The 17,281-nt window shown below is 23.1% G+C and overlaps 1 protein-coding gene across 1 annotated transcript; it reads left to right on the top strand.

Moving 5' to 3' along the window:
* Positions 1-158: 158 nt before the first annotated feature.
* Positions 159-17,093, top strand: LOC114129455 (single-stranded DNA-binding protein 3-like). Its single transcript, XM_027994189.2, is given in 17 exon segments — positions 159-960; positions 6,127-6,199; positions 6,373-6,434; positions 7,395-7,479; positions 7,553-7,594; positions 7,676-7,762; positions 7,847-7,942; positions 8,028-8,105; positions 8,190-8,235; positions 8,409-8,441; positions 10,739-10,941; positions 12,152-12,190; positions 12,363-12,423; positions 12,492-12,562; positions 12,654-12,854; positions 14,046-14,076; positions 14,079-17,093. Coding segments are annotated over 17 exon segments (1,326 nt in total). The 5' UTR covers positions 159-904; the 3' UTR covers positions 14,141-17,093.
* The last annotated feature ends 188 nt before the right edge of the window (positions 17,094-17,281 follow it).

Raw genomic sequence — 17,281 nt, 5'->3', positions numbered from 1 at the left:
ATGCCCACTGGTGATAACATTTTTGTATTTTATTTTTTTTTATTGTTTCGTTTTGTTTTTTTCAGCCATCGGACGCGGTGCTATAACGCAGCAAGCTGCTGCTGTAGTGTTGTGATGGTGAGACGTACTTTAAGCGAAGGGATAGGCGATAATAATAGTGGAAGTGTGTTGTCCGGATGGTTGGTAACACCGCGGTCATTTATCAATGTTTGATTATTATCATTTTCGGAAAGAACTATCTTGGACGTCGTCTCTACCCGCTGCACCTCGATCGTAGGTAATTCTCCGATATTTTTCTCCGCATCGATTTAATTTTCCGGGGAGGAAAAATAATAGAGTGCTTTTTATTTTTTCAAATAGATTTTATTTGTTTTACTCTTTCCGCGCTCGTTTTATCACATTCAGCCGTCCGTCCGTCTGTCCATTCACCGATAAAAATATAGTACAATCTCGACCGTAAACGTGTATTTTATTAGAGGTACGTACTCCTTAGACTGAGTGTATGTATTCTGGAGCCTAACAATTGTCGAAATCGTGCGTTGATAATTAAGTTTGTATCTCTGAGCCATCGTGACCATCAAATATTTTTTACGAATCTTGGATTCATTTCGTGAAACGACTGTTTGAATCATTTTACTCGTAGTTTATCTGACGCCAAAAAACTAAGACTAAGGACTCGCGATACGTTCAATAGTTTTTTCCTTTGTCAAGCGTTGATCTACAAAGTAATTGATAAAGAATTGTACACAAGCATCCGGACGTGCTTGGCAATTACTATTAACATATATACTACAATGACTACTACTGCGCTTCTGTCAGTGTCTGCATAGTGTGGCCTATTGTGTTGCTGCTGTAACTGCAGAACTTGTTTGAAGTCAAAGCTATTAAACAAATTTAAATTGAGATGTATGCAAAAGGAAAGGGCGCCACAGTGCCATCAGATGCTCAGGCTAGAGAAAAGTAAGTCATTAATTTTATTCCAGTTTAGATAGTAGGTACATTTATGTACACAGATAATATAATATAATATAATATCGTGTAGTTGTTTTGTTTATTTGTGTGTTGAGATTTAACTAGTTATTATATTACCTATTAATAGGTATTAGCTTTAGATAACTATAAAATATAAATATAATCCATATAAATAATTTTCTTATTGGTTAAGAATTATCTTATGTATTTATAGTTTATTAAGTAGTTAGGTATTAACAGAGGTATTAACTATCAAACTTAAGGTACTTATGTAATTTTATTAATTATCCTTGTTTTGATTCTTTCTGTGATAATTGGATCAGAAAAAAATAGTACTTTTGAACCACCTATCAGTTGTTGTTGACATAATTATAATCTGTATATTTATGAATTAAAATATTATCTTCTTTACTATAATCACACACCATACTCATATTGTAAATTAAATGATTAAAGGCTTCATTCATGCTTAAAATAATTACTTGAAATAAACACATTTATATATTATATACACGTCATATCATTGATCAATTCATATTTATAAATGTTGGAAAACATTGATACTTATTGTTAAATTTCATTGATCATTAATAAAATCTACAGTTTTTTGTATTTTTATATTATAATATCAAATTTTATTTACTATTATAAAGTAGTATATTATACTATTTATTAAGGTTTTGAATTTTGAAACAAATCGATTAGGCAAAGCAAGAATATACTAAAAATATAACAAAATAAGAATCTGACTATTATTTAAAGTAATGTAAAATAAATAATATAGGGACTATACCTAGTTGGCTGTGTTTTCAGGAAAAAATATGTAAAAGTAAAAAGATTTGACGGTAATTTAGAACTGTCAGTATACAGTTAGTAAGTAAACATATTAACATTAATGAGTGAATTTAATTGTTAAATTTTATCACATCATTGAATTAATAATTTATTTATAATCGGTGGTAATATTATTTTCACCCAGATACATGTCAATGAACATTAATATATTTATCATACACTATTTCAAAGTTGTTAAAAAAAATGAAAAAATATATTACTAGACCAAATTGTAGGACTGGTTGGAAGGTTTTAATTAAATTTTGAATCATCAATTAATATAAAATTATTGTTTTTATATATTCTAATATTTCAGTTGAAAAAACAAATATTAAAACTGTTTAAAACATAGGAAAACTCTTAATGGTTCAAATTTAAAACCAGCAGTTACTTCATATGATTAGGTCTAAATACCACCTGTTTGAGTGATGACTGTAGATGTCTTAATCCATAAAAGTAAATATTATTTACTTAGAATCTAAATTGGGTAAAAAAAAATAAATGTAAATAAAAAAATGTTCTTTCTATAAACAATATATATATGCTTAAAAATCCAAACTTTACAATATATAATAATATGTAGGTTAGGATAGGCATTGATTCTATCAGTTTGATATAAGTACTTGTGTTGGATGTATTATTATACATTTTAATGGTTTATAATTTTACTTACAATTAAATAAAATTATGATTTAGGCATCTTTAAGTATTTATTTTTTTTTTGCAATACATGTGTACAAATTAAGAATTAAAATGAATACTAATTTGTTCAGTAACTATTCTTCTTTTCATAAAAATTAACTTTAGAATAGTTATTTAATTGAAGATTAATATTATGAAGGATATTATGTAGTTGTGTACTATACTTACATAATTATATAAGTATAAAAATGTATCTGTTATTTGTTAACCAATTTTTTTAATAGAAGGTGTATGTAATTAATCAAATATGGAATATTAATATGTTATTATTAAACAAATGTATATTAGTATAATTTTAGTCATTTTTAGTACAATATTTAGATCACTTGTTCTTAATAATGTCATTTAAGAAGGGGTGGGAAGTGTTATGCTTTTGCTGCCAATACTAATTGTCAATACAAATAGGTAGTGTGTAGATTTGAAATATTATTAGAATATTAAAGAATTAATGTTGTATTTATTCAAATTTTCTGTTTTGAATCTCAAAATTACATTTTTTATAAATATACTTATCAATATAGTAAAATAAATTAAATTATATAAGTTAGCTGGTATTTTTTTTTCTATTGGTTGAAAATGTTTAAAAGTGTGTCATAAGTAACCTAATTCAAAACTAAACTTTTGCAAACATAACATTTGAGTGTCAAAAGTTTTTGCAGATAGCAAGTTGACCCATAAATTTTGAAAAAGGAATTAGATAGATATTTATATATTTTGTAATTTTATACTATATAGTGCAAGCGTGCCCAACCTTTTTTTAACTTGCAGGCAACATTTAAAATTTATATTTATACTGTGAGCCGTATGCCCGTATATATATTTATATATTTTTATTAATATTCTAAAATCTAATACATTTTTTTATATTCAATTTTAATAATTAAAATTAAAAATTGTACGGTATTTTTTTGTAATTCTTAAAAGCTTATTTAAATAAAACATTTTTAAATTATAATTTTTATTTTTTTTTTATATCCATACAAATCTAATTTTTATAAAATGGTCATGGGCCGGTTAGAATATCCCTGTGGGCTGTGGATACATCTGATATAGTGAAACTTACTTTCACCAACACCTCCTAATAGCTGGTATTTGTTTTTCGGGGGGGGGGGGAGGGGGGCATTTTTTTAACTCTTAATGGTACAATCTTCCAATAGCAGACAGCTATTTTAATTTTAATACGTGAAATAATAATAGTATTATTTAATTTAACACAATATTTATTTTTTTTCTCTTATAAATTTCAATGGTTTAATCCTTCTAAATAATGAATATCTTCAAATAGGATGAAATATCTGTGACCAAGAGTATTCTCTATTCAGAGGTTCACTGTGTATTAAAAAAAATATAATTCAAATTGTATATTTATATGTATGTATATTGTATATTATGTTAGTATTATTAGTATTAATTTATAAAATTACTAGTTATTTTATAGAATTATAGACACTTCTAGTTAATAGATTGAACGAAGCAAAAAATATACTTCAACTAGTTTTTAAAGACTAATTTTATGTCTAAATTATAAATAAGTTATAAATATTATGATATTTTATGAATTAGCATTAAAAATTTAATTAAAGTATATATATAATTATTATTAAATCCATGTATTATAAAAATAAATATATATTTTGATTTGTACATCAATTTATAAGAATTATTAAATTTTCAAAATGTTAAATAAATTATAAATTTAAAATAAAAATCAAATGTCAATAATTTATACTTATTTTGTGGGCCATATGTATTGGTTTATTTTGATAAAATATACAATAGATAATATATTTTATTATTATTATTATAATTATTAATAATAATTATTATTATTGTATAATTTAAAACTAAATACTTGATACTTAGTAATACTATTTAAATGTATGACTTTTATCTTGTATGTTTAATATAAGTACTGAATATTTCCAATTTCCATGCTAGTGGCTAGTTTATTTTTATCATTCAAAATTGCAGGTTTACATTTCTTGTTTGCAAAAAATAATAAATTAAATTTTAATTATTAAAATATCTTAAAGTAAAAAGTGAAAACTTGATACTGAATGAGTATGATTAAAGAAAAATAAGGCTTTATTTTTATTAAATATTGTAAAATCTAATATATTTTTTTTCATCAAAATTAAAAATTGGAAGATCATTTGTAATTAAAATTTTTTATTTATTAATACCTATAGAAATTTCTAATTTTATAAAATAGCTTGGGCCGGTTTAATTATAAGTAGGCATATCTGCCCTACATTATTATAATATAGTTTTTATTTATTAGTACTCAAACGTTTTGGGTGGCATTTAGAGTTAAAAAGTATATTTTTTAAAATACATGTACTGTTTTACAGTGCACTTTTGATGTTCATGTGCATTTAAAAAATGTAGACCATTACCTTGTGATTGGGATTCATATGCCTTTCAAAGACAACATTTTTTATCTGAAATGTTACTGAGCGTAATAAACTTTTCTTCACATATACTAAATTGTGACCTGGTGTAAAGTTGTTTTAATTTATCATATTTTGTTTTTAAAACAAAATTTTTTGAAATAATAAATAAATATAATAATGAGTAATAACAAAAAAAATTACCTAAGCAATAAAATCTGTCATAATGTTGTTTTTCTTATACAATTATTGCAAAAATTATAGGTTGTAAAATCCATTTTGACTTGTCAATATCTGGGATTTTGATTTCTTGTTTTATCTTTGAAGAGCAAGTAGATGAGGCATATCTGGTTGCAATTTCACTTATCGAATTTGTTACTCTTATTGTGCTTATTTTCGTTATTAGTTTGACTAATGAACATTTCTTGTTAAGAATTAGAGTCACTCTGATCTAATGTTATGGATCAATATTATGTTATGTTAACTTATTATTTTTATTAATAAAAGGATAACGGCAACAAATGTTGTATGTTTCTACTTAATTACTGGTTATATATGGTTATTGATTAGGTACTATAAATTACATACAACAACAAAAACTCAACTTATATTTTATATATTAACAAGTAAAACCATGTAATATGTATATTAACAAGCAAATTTAACCTGTCGTTGGTGTTGCTATGAACATTTCGCTGACATAATTACCATTTTTAGAACCACTGGTTTATATTTCATTTGAATTTGACAATACTATATAAATGCTCCATTGAGTTATTTACGAAAATGAATACAGGAAAACATTAAATGATATAAATAGACTAACAAAGTTATTGAAGTCCAATGTTGCCGTATACATAATAATATTGTATATTTTGGCGTTGTTTTTGCTGCAGTGGCTCGCACTGTCTTATTTACTTTACCATTTTATCTTGATATTTTATAATATTATCTTGTTATTATGCTTTAGTAGTTGAATATTGATATTTGTCAGTTCTGCAGTATATTAATTTGTATGCTCACAAGTGTATTTTAATTGGTGAGCGAAACGCTTACATGACACCAACGGTGTTAAAATATTAGCAACACCAACGACGGGTTAAGAATTTCATAGAATAATTAGTTATTTAATAAAATAATGAATTATATATATTGTATGTAGACATACATAATATATATGTAAATTAATAAGAGTAATTGGAATAATTTTTATTATTTATTTTTTTAGGTTAGCATTATATGTTTATGAGTATTTATTACATATTGGAGCTCAGAAAGCAGCTCAAACATTTTTAAACGAAGTGAGTACCTATTTACAATTTAATTTTGTTCTATATTTATTTAAATATATATATATTTCTTAAATTAGGCAGGGTATGTTAATTTTAGGTTTTAATAATTTTTTTTTATTCATTATTATTTATCAAATAATAAATCATGTATTAATATTAGTTATTTTTGTTTATTACTTTAGATTAGATGGGAAAAGAATATTACATTAGGTGAACCACCAGGATTCCTGCATTCTTGGTGGTGGTAAGTACTATAAAGTGAACAAACTTAGTTTTGTTTTGCACTTATTTAAAAAAGTTTATAACTATTTATACACATCAACTAAATATAATTTTATACACAAAGAAAAGTTAATAAATTCAATTTTTGGTCTAATTTTTTGGACAACCGTTAGAGTGAGATTTTTATTAAGTATTAACAACATATACAATTTGTACACATAGATATGCGAGAGTAAAGTAGCTAACATACATTATTTCACTCTAAGTTGTATAAAGAGGTATGAATAATAAGGAGGTGAGCTATTTATTGATGAATTGAATATATATGTATTTGATTATTTTCTTTAGTTCACATGCAAGATCAAAAAGATCTTTACAGTTTACACTGACACATCTTATGTTATGTTGAGGAAGACTGTCAGGCAATGTAAAATAGTATATGAAATGAGATTAGTAGAATAATTAGAAATTTATTACAAATGCACATTTATCAGTTGGAAATTGTGTATATTGTATTTTATATATAATTTCTATGAAAGTAAATATATTTTCAGAAATTACAAATAACTGTATAAGTAATTCTTGATATTTTTAATGAATATTCTTTATACTTTATTTTAAAAACTTGTCCAGCAATATGCTTCAATAAAAAATTGGTCTGTCGTAATTTAATAAGACTATTATCTGTTAAATTATTTAAATTCATAATTAATTTTATTACTAGATACATATATTTATGATTAAAATTAAATTATGATACTTATAATTTTAAAGTTGAAAATTAATTTTGAATATTTATATTTTTTTATTGTAAAAGATAAAAAATTTGACCATATTTCTTTTTTTTTTTACTATTTTAAATTGGAAAAATTATACAAACAGTTAATTGCATAAATCATCAAAACTATTTAAAGTTATATCCTTTTTACTTATAAACATTTTATTAAAAATTTTTTTTGATTAACTTGATTTATATTTTTAGTGTATTTTGGGATTTATATTGTGCAGCTCCAGAACGCCGTGATACATGTGAACATTCAAGTGAAGCTAAAGCATTTCATGATTATGTATGCATTTGAATAGTTACAAAAATTATTATACATAGTTATTATAGTAATATAAATTTTTATTATTTTTTAGGGTTTTGTAAATTCAGGTTATGGTGTAAATGGTATTGCACATGTAAGTAATTTAGATCACAACATTTTTATTTTAATAAACTAGTATTATGAAAACTATTAAATCGAATATATTTGTTAATAGAATGCTGGACCTTCTCCTAGCCCTTTAGGACAAATGCCTCCAAATGATGGAATGCCAGGAGGTCCAATGCCTGGTGGATTTTTTCCAGTTTGTATATTTTAAAATAATTTTTATGTTTTAATAGCAGTCATCTCTGATAAGATAAAAATAATTTCTTCGCAAAAATTTTAGAATGCATCAATGAGACCATCACCTCCAAGTCATCCTTCAGCACAACAATCTCCTCATTCTCAACCACCATCACATGGACAAATGTTATCAAATCAAGTTTGTTGTTTATTATTTTATTTTAAATATTTAATTTCTCAAAGTACTCGTCAAATTTAAATGCTGATATTTTATTTTGTTTTAGCCTTTTATGGGTCCTCGGTATCCAGGTGGTCCAAGACCCGGAATTCGCATGTCACAATTAGGAAATGATTTTAATTCTGTAAGTTAACAATTATAAAATTATCACTAATACATGAGTAACTTTTAAATCAATAAATAATTTTTATTTTTATTTTTATTTTAGCCTACAGGTCAGCCAATGATGCCTGGTCTGGATCCTTTAAGACAAGGTAAACTATTTTATGATAACAAAAACATTAAATCTAAAGTGAAATTATAATTAATCATTAAAAAATATTTGTCGTGTAATTAGGTGTATTTTACTAATTTTTATTAAACTAAAAATGAAAGTATAAAATATATAACTAATCAATTATTTGCTTAATAATTTTTTCTCCTGTAGGTGAAGCTGGAGAATATGTTGTAGGTTGGCAAGGTAGGCCAGTATTATTTAAATTTTATTATGCACACTATTTCTTAACTCAAATATTTTGTAGTTAATGTTATAATGATGATAAAATAACACTGTTTTTTTTTTTTTTGGAATTCATATTAATTTTTAAGTCCTTTTAAATTGAATATTTTATTTTTGGATTTTTTGTATTGGATACATATTTCAAAGTAATTATTATGATCCATTCATCTTGTTTATTTTTCTTTTGTAAAAAAGCATGGGTTAATAATTTAAATTTTACAAAGAAATGGCGGTATTAAAATATAAAATAAATGTAAATATACCATTTTGTTTGGTTGTAGTTTTCAATAAGTTCCCACTATAACTTAAGTTATTAACCACTGCCATTTCTCTTGATACATCCTTAATTCAAACTCATGCACTGTGTTTGATATTATTAAATTAAAATATGTGTTTATAATTGATGAATTTATTCTATTCTAAATTAATAATAAAAATGAATAAAACAATTATAGTTTTCTATAAATGCAGTAAAGTTCAAACTATTTAGAGTTAAAAAACTTAAAAGTTATTTTCATTATTTTTTTAATTTTATACTAATATAACTAGTTTGTACAACACGTCTAATTTTCTCTATGTTTTATTTTAAATGTTACTTTAAAAAATATGACATTTTTGTCAGATAAATATCTAAAATATGAATAAATAATAATGCTATAATATAATTTTTCATTTTATTAAAAATAAAATTACAATTTAACATTTTTTTTTTTACTTAGTTGTTTTTTTTATTAAAAACTAAAAATTAATTTTATCCGAGATTACACATTTTGAATAATATTGTTAAATCATTAATTTTCTAATTAAGTTTTTATAAAAATTACTATTATTTTATTAAATTTTAAGTTAATTTAAAATTATCTTACTATAGAAAAAAAAAATTTTTTACTTCCTGATGATTTTACTAATTTCTTATTTTTGTAAAAATATTAAGTAATTATTTAGTCAATAAATCACAAGGAGTCTAGTAATAAATACAATACTAAGAAAAATATATTCTTCTTATGAGTTAATATTAAAATATTATTTTACGTTTTAATATTGGATATTGATTGTTGTAATAAATAAAAAGAGAAGTGATTAATGGTTGATTAGGGAGATTGATCAGTTGGTTCTTTACTTCTAACTATGTACTATTGTCTATTAAGGAGAATCTAATGAATGGCCTAATGCCCACGTTAAAAATCTCTAGCACCAAACTTAACTATACTATAAGCAGGGACATAGCCAGAGAGGGGTGTTCATAGAATTTCGACTCCCCTTCTAAAATATCATCAACAATATTTTATAAGTAGACAATTTTTTATTGATATTTTTATATTATAAATGTTTATAAAGTTGATTATTATTTTTTATATACATATATATATTAAAAAAAAAAAAAATGTCAAAGTATTTAAATTTAGTTAAAGATATTTATGCCTCAAATCTAAAACGAATGTATTATTTAACATTGGTATTGACTTTTAAGTTAATAAATATTAATATATAACAGTATTTTATGAAATATTAACTATATTATAATAATTAGTAATTACTATATAATATACGTGATATGTTTTAGCCAACAGTTAATTCATACTATTGTATTACTATTTGAAAAATAAATAAGTAATGGCAATAGAAGTGTAATAAAATATCCTTAAAATTATAGACCAATGATAATATGATATATTTCCACTGTTAATAATTTTTCATTGTGTACAACAATTTATCACTGTCCTTAAACCTGATCATAGACGAGTCGTACATTTTTATGTGGACATTTTATCATATAATATTTTTACCTAGATTCACTTTTAAGGTATATAATTATTGTTACTGGATTGAGTACCACAATATCTATTTTTATTATTATTAATTTTAAACTAAATAAAATTGTATTTGAATAAATAACTGAGAAGTCATAATTATTTATTTATGTAGTTTGGATTGATACAATTTTTTTAATTAGGTTGCTTAAATTTTATTTTATTGTGGTTGTTTTTATTAATCAATACAAATATTTAATTTTTAATCTATTATTTCATAATAATGTATTTTTATTTGTTTTGTTATATACTTATTTTAAAGCACATTAAATTAATGCGTTAAGAATACATACACTGTTTTAATGTTCAACCTTAAAAATTATACTTCAACCTATTATGTTTGTTCATTGTATGCACTTCATAATTAGTTGTCGCTTATATAAATTTAATTTATTATATGTATAAAAAATATAACTTTTTCATCTGTGTTATTTATTTAATGAACAGGAGGTATGGGACCAATGAATCCTCGTATGAATCCTCCTCGAGGTCAAAACACTCAAAACATGAGTCCATTAGGATCTTATAGTCCTGGAATGCGCGGACCTCCGCCTAATACAACCTTAGGTCCGGGTGGTGGTGGACCAAACATGCCTTTATCTATGGGTGGACTTGTTGGAAGACCACAATGGCAACCAAATGCAAATACTGTGAGTTCTCTTTTCTTATTTTATTTCTTATGGTATTATTGATTTAATAATTATAAATTGACCATGATAAAGTTATATAAATACAATATACATATCATACAAACTATTGTAAACATGTAGTATATATTATGCATCTAGAACTGTCTTAACTGTTGTTCAATTAAAATGTTCATTGTTATTAGATAGCTGTTATCGTGTTGTATTATAATTTTTTTGTAACACTTTTTATATTTTTTATTTTTACAGAATTTTAATACAACCTAAATAAATAAATATTTACTTTTTTTATTATATTAATAAATTGTGATACTACAACACAAATATTACTATTTAATATTGTTTATTAATAAATAATAAGCATTAAATATATAAATTACTTATTTACTTAAATTATTTATACTTACCTAATTTAGTAAATATTTTGGTAAAGTATTATCTGATAATTTCTCTTTTAATACCAGATAAATATAATTTTAAAAAATGTTAGGATTTTCAAAACAAAATTGCTGAGAATTTAAAAAAATTGATTGATAGAATCAAAAATATTCAGAAACAAGTTTTAATATTTATTGAACATAAATTCGTAATAATTGATATTGATTATGATTGACCTAAATTTTGATAGTGCATGGCCTCAGTCTGGTTAAATGAAAATTTTTTGTATGACTTATAATTTATACATATGTATATTTATACAATATATGCTACTATGATTGTTTAGAAATAGTTTCTAAAATAAATTGTTATGTTTTTTCCTACTTATGAATCAATTAATCAAATTTTATTTTCTGGTCTTGACTTTTTGCTAAGCTTATAATATTGTCATTAATTAATTTAAAAACATAATATAATAAACATGTTCTTAATTAAATACAATATAAAGAATGTGTCACTTAGTGGCTCTTTATGTCTGTACCTTATAAATTTATGTTATGAATTTCACTGTTTAAATTATTTATTTAAAAAAAAATGTTTATTAAAATTTATAATGTACATTTATATTAATATTAATGTAATTTTATATTTATGATATGAAATTATTTACAAATTTAAACATATAGGATTTACTTTTCTCTTAATCAAATATTTTTGTCAGAAGTATAATACATATATTTAAATGTATGCAGTTATATTATAAATTCATTGAGTTGCCTTAAAAAAATAAATGATTCATTGAACTAACCAAAATTGTTATTAATATTTTTTTCAGCCAATGAGTTATTCATCATCGTCACCAGGCGCTTATGGTGTAAGTTTAAATTTAATATTTGATTTTAAAAATACATAACGAACTTTTTTAACTAAATTAGATTAATGTAATGTAGATATTTATATTACTTATAGTTTTAATAGTCTTAACTACGATTGAATAAAAGTAATGATAAAAAGAGATATAGGGTATTAAATAAAATATTATTTAGGGACCCTCAGGATCAGGCGGCCCTCCTGGACCAGGCACACCGATAATGCAAAGTCCTCAAGGTAAAATAAATAAATATAGGTAGCTTATTAAGTTGTTTATGATCTTAATTTGAGCAATAATGTTCAAGATTCTTCAAACTCTGGAGGAGAAAGTATGTACACAATGATGAAGCCGGTTACCGGAGGGAATATGCCTGGTGTAAGTTATAAATTAAGAGAATTTTGATAAACATATTGTATATTTCATATTTAAATGTTGTTTCCTTTAAATATATAAAAACTGTTTTCAGGATTTTCCAATGAATAATGCATCAGATAGTGGACCATTAGGACCAATGGGTCCTAATACAATGAATTCGGTTTTGAACGGTGAAGGATTAGATGGTATGAAAAATTCACCTGCACCAGGTGGCCCAGGGACACCGAGAGAAGATAGTGGAAGTGGCATGGGCGATTATAATTTATCAGGATTTGGAGGAGGGGGAGAAAATGTAATTGGCCTGGATATATATTAGTTAAGGGATATTGAAGACAATCGATGAATTACATACTGATTAAGGTGTGATGACAAGTGTATGGTGACCAAAAAACATCAAATGGTAAATAATTACAATTGATTATAACTATATTATATATATATATAATGTAGTGTTAAAGTGCATTTAAATTTTTTGAAACGTTCAGTATTGTTCACCATTTTTTTTCATCTCGCCATTATCAGATTGTTATTTATCTTTATTGGTCAGACTTTCTTTTAAATCTATAATTGATAGTTTATCATAAATTACCTTAAGCGTTCAACAAAAACTATCTTTGTGAGTTATAAACTTTGTAGATTCCCAAAAAAATATTAAAAACATGAAATAAATTTAAAAAACAGTTTAAACTGAATGAATCACATACAGTGTATTGTGCCTGAATTTTAAATTGGTGTTTCATAGAGCTTATATATATATTTACAAGTACTTCAAATATTATATTTTAATCAGGATTTGTTTTTATTTTTATATATATCTTCTTATTCGTCTGCCCAAGTGTTACTTTAGCTTTCTATTTACACTTAATAACACATAACAACTAAGTCAAACTCATACCCTGCTTAAAATTGATAAAAAGCTATGAAATTTTAAATTAAATAATTTATCAATACATTTTCTTATTTGAATTGAGATTCACTGAATGACATTATTGAATGATATTTATTTTGAATTATATTACTATGAATAAAAAAATTGGCATGATTACATTTTAATTTGTTTGGCAAAATAAGGAAGCTGTAATAAGTTTTTATGTAATCAATCTATATATTTTTTCTAATTTACTATCATTTATCAGAGTAGGAAATAACTAAATTGTATACCAATTCTCTAGTTTGAATCATACTATTGATAGCTATGGTTTTGAACTTAGGTTAAATAGTTTAACTAATTCTGACATCGAAATTGAAAGGTATCCAATACAAAAAATATTATTGCCAATTAGTAGATCATTTCTTTGAAGTTGTAATTATTAATCTCATATCTTATTATTATTATTACTATTAAGTAAACTATTTCAATATTTTGGTATTGCTGTTTGTCCTAGTCATTATCTGTGTTGTAAAACCATGACCGTTGACACTTCATTAAAGGTATATTTTTGTATCTTAATGTACCTAACATTTATTTTGATGCAATATTTAGGATCAGACCAAATCTGTTACAATATTTAAAATACGCAAAAGGAAGCAGGTTGTTTTGAAAAGGATTCTGATCAATCAGATTATTATATCCAATAGTGAAAATTTGATGGTACCTTGAAAATTTCACATTGTAGATTTTAAAACTTGCCATAAAAATCAGTGCAAATACATGTTCATTCCTTTATTTGATGGTTCATAGGTCATAGCCAATAGAGTGTAAATAGTTATGTTTAAATAATTATTATAAATATGCAATTGTTCAATGTATTATAACAGAATTAATGGATAGTATATCTTAAAAATATTTTAGAAAAATTTGTTTTTAACCAGAAACAACATAATATCATGTTATGGTCACATCATTCTTAATAGAAAATTACTCCATCTATTTGATGACTATTTCCTATGTCATATCTGATGGCTGAGATTAAGCCATTACTTTTCAGAAGTACTAATATTTTGTTCAAAATGTTCTTTTATATTTTTTTGGGACTTCTACTTTTTAAAATAATTATGTTTTTAATGTATTGATAACTATTTTTGTTCAATATTATAAATAAATGTATACATATTTTTAAAATTCATGTTTTAATGAATTAAAAAATATATATAAGTATGATGAATGTATTATTTAATTTAATATAACTACGTATCACAAACTATAAAGTTTAATGTGTTAAACATTATTATATCAAATATAAATTCATTTTATTTGTTAATAATTTTGCCATTTAGTTGTAAATTTTTAATACTTATTTTTTAAGCAAATACCAATTGAAACTCATTTTTTTCTTAATATATATTTATATAAAAATTGTATAATGTTTATTGATTACAAATTAAGACTAGTTAAAAAGAAATCCCATTTCACAATATATAATTTTTTTAAATAATTTTTTGATTGACTACATTTGAACAATATATCTTTTATGACTAATAAAGTATTTAATTATTATATTCATGTTAAATCATAACATATTTCAATTCTTATGTATCAAAACTTAAATCCGAACTATTATGGGATTACATATTAACGTAAACCAAACGTAATAATTGCCATATTGGTTTATCTTTGAAGTCTATTTATTAGCATGTGGTATATTATTTTTTAAATTTATATTCTTCATTTGGAGAAAACCGTCCGCGTGTACTTAATATTTCTAAATGAAGTAAGAAAATCTATTAAAATATATATTTTAAATGATTTAAAATAGTTAACAACTGTAGGTTCCTTTTTGTAAATTATACTAAATGGCAAATACTTTATATAATGCATATTATCTACAATTTTACTGATATTGATCAGTAATTATTAAAACAGTCCAATAACAATTTAACACATACCAAGAACTGTGTGATGTCTTATTAGATGTTTTCTTATTTGCTAAAGTCAATTTAGCAGTATTAAAGTCATTGTAAGATTAACATGTTAAAAAATGTATATATATATATATAAATTGGCTAGCCAAATTTAATCGATCAATTTAAACTTATAACATAAAACTATAACATTTTTAAAAGAACTTCATCTATTATAAATTATTTTTACAAATTTATTATTTAAAGGTAAATACCATCATTTCATATTTAGTTATTATTTTTATAAATGTAATGTAACATTTTATCTGAAAATGGCACCTTTTTTTTAATTATAATATATTAATTATTATTGTATATTTTTTTTTTAATCAAAATGTTATTAAATTTGTATTTATATTGAAATTAATTTGTTTCTCGTCCCAAATACATTCCCTCTAACGTTTAATGTTTTACTCTAGATTTTATTTAAGAAAACAATGTTGTAAAATTGTACTATTAATTTGTACGTTGTTTTAATTAATATAATTATTATTATTATTATTATTTCTATTATACATTTCATAGTTATTTGTTTATCTGTGGTATATATTATTAATGGTTATCTGGAAAGTTTAATGGTATTTTTAGAATACTTGAGTATAATATACAAGTATTTTATAATTTTTCCTTCATAAAATCTCAATTTAAATAAATTGTATTAATTATTTTTGATTTAAAGAGGTATGCAATGCACTGTTTATAAAAAAGTGATATAATTTAGAAGTTCAAAAATGTATAAGGTTATATTATAAGTTCTAAGTTGTAATGGCAATATTCTGATGATAATTGTATAAGTTTACAAAAATTGTTGATTGTTAATAAAATACAAATTGTTAATTACAAAACAGTAAAAAAAAAGTGACTGTTAATTAATTTCATCTCCATATTATATTTAAAAAATTAATGAAATTATATTTAAATTGAGATGAGAAAGTTCATGTGCAATTTTTTTATTTTTTAAAAAATACTATTAAACATTTCATAATATTATTTTACTACTGTATTATGTTTTTGAAATAAGAACTGTTTATGATAAATTATTTATGATTATAATGTACTATGTATACCAAATGTCTCGGAAATATTAGAACATCAATCTAGTGGATAGTTGGTCCTCCTAGTATTTTTATTCAGTCTCATCTAATGTTATTAATCTAGTTACATTGTAGTTAGTCTTAACGGGTTGTGTATTTTTTGATCGTTTCCTATATTAATTAGTTCTACTGTAATTTAATTAGTGTAATTAATAGTATAGTTTATAATTTTTATGCTACAAGTTGATGTAAATTATTCAATTTGTTTGCACACAAAATATTATGTATTGTAGTTAGTCGTAAGTGGAATTATACTTGAGCTGGGTGACTGGAAATTAATGAGTACGAGACGTTTTGGTATATATTGTTAATTAATTAAATATATCTTTAAACATAATTATGATGAATTCTTTTCTATAATATGTGTTCAAAATTAAGTTAAATATCTTCATGTATGATTTATTTAATTACAAGTTATACGATTAAGCATTTTGTTTATTTTACATTTATATTAAATTATATACTTATATAAATATATATTAACATATATATTTATGTATTTGTATATGTTATAGCATGTATATACTATTGGTGTTAAATTCAGTGTTGTAAATCATTTTATTACCAAATTAAACTACCTGACAGTATGTATTAATTGTTGGTGTTTGTAATTATTTAATGCCTAATATAAAATATTGAATATAATTTATATGGTATTACATTTTGTCAAATTTTAGAATTAAATTAAATTAAACATTTATTCATTAACAAATTTTTGCATGGGTTTCTAATTTTCTTCTATATCATAAATAATTTAGATTCATAAGTTAATGATTATCATTTT

This window comes from Aphis gossypii, chromosome X (genome assembly GCF_020184175.1).
Source record: "Aphis gossypii isolate Hap1 chromosome X, ASM2018417v2, whole genome shotgun sequence".
Lineage (NCBI taxonomy): Eukaryota > Metazoa > Arthropoda > Insecta > Hemiptera > Aphididae > Aphis > Aphis gossypii.
This window is presented reverse-complemented; position numbering and strand designations above follow the sequence as displayed.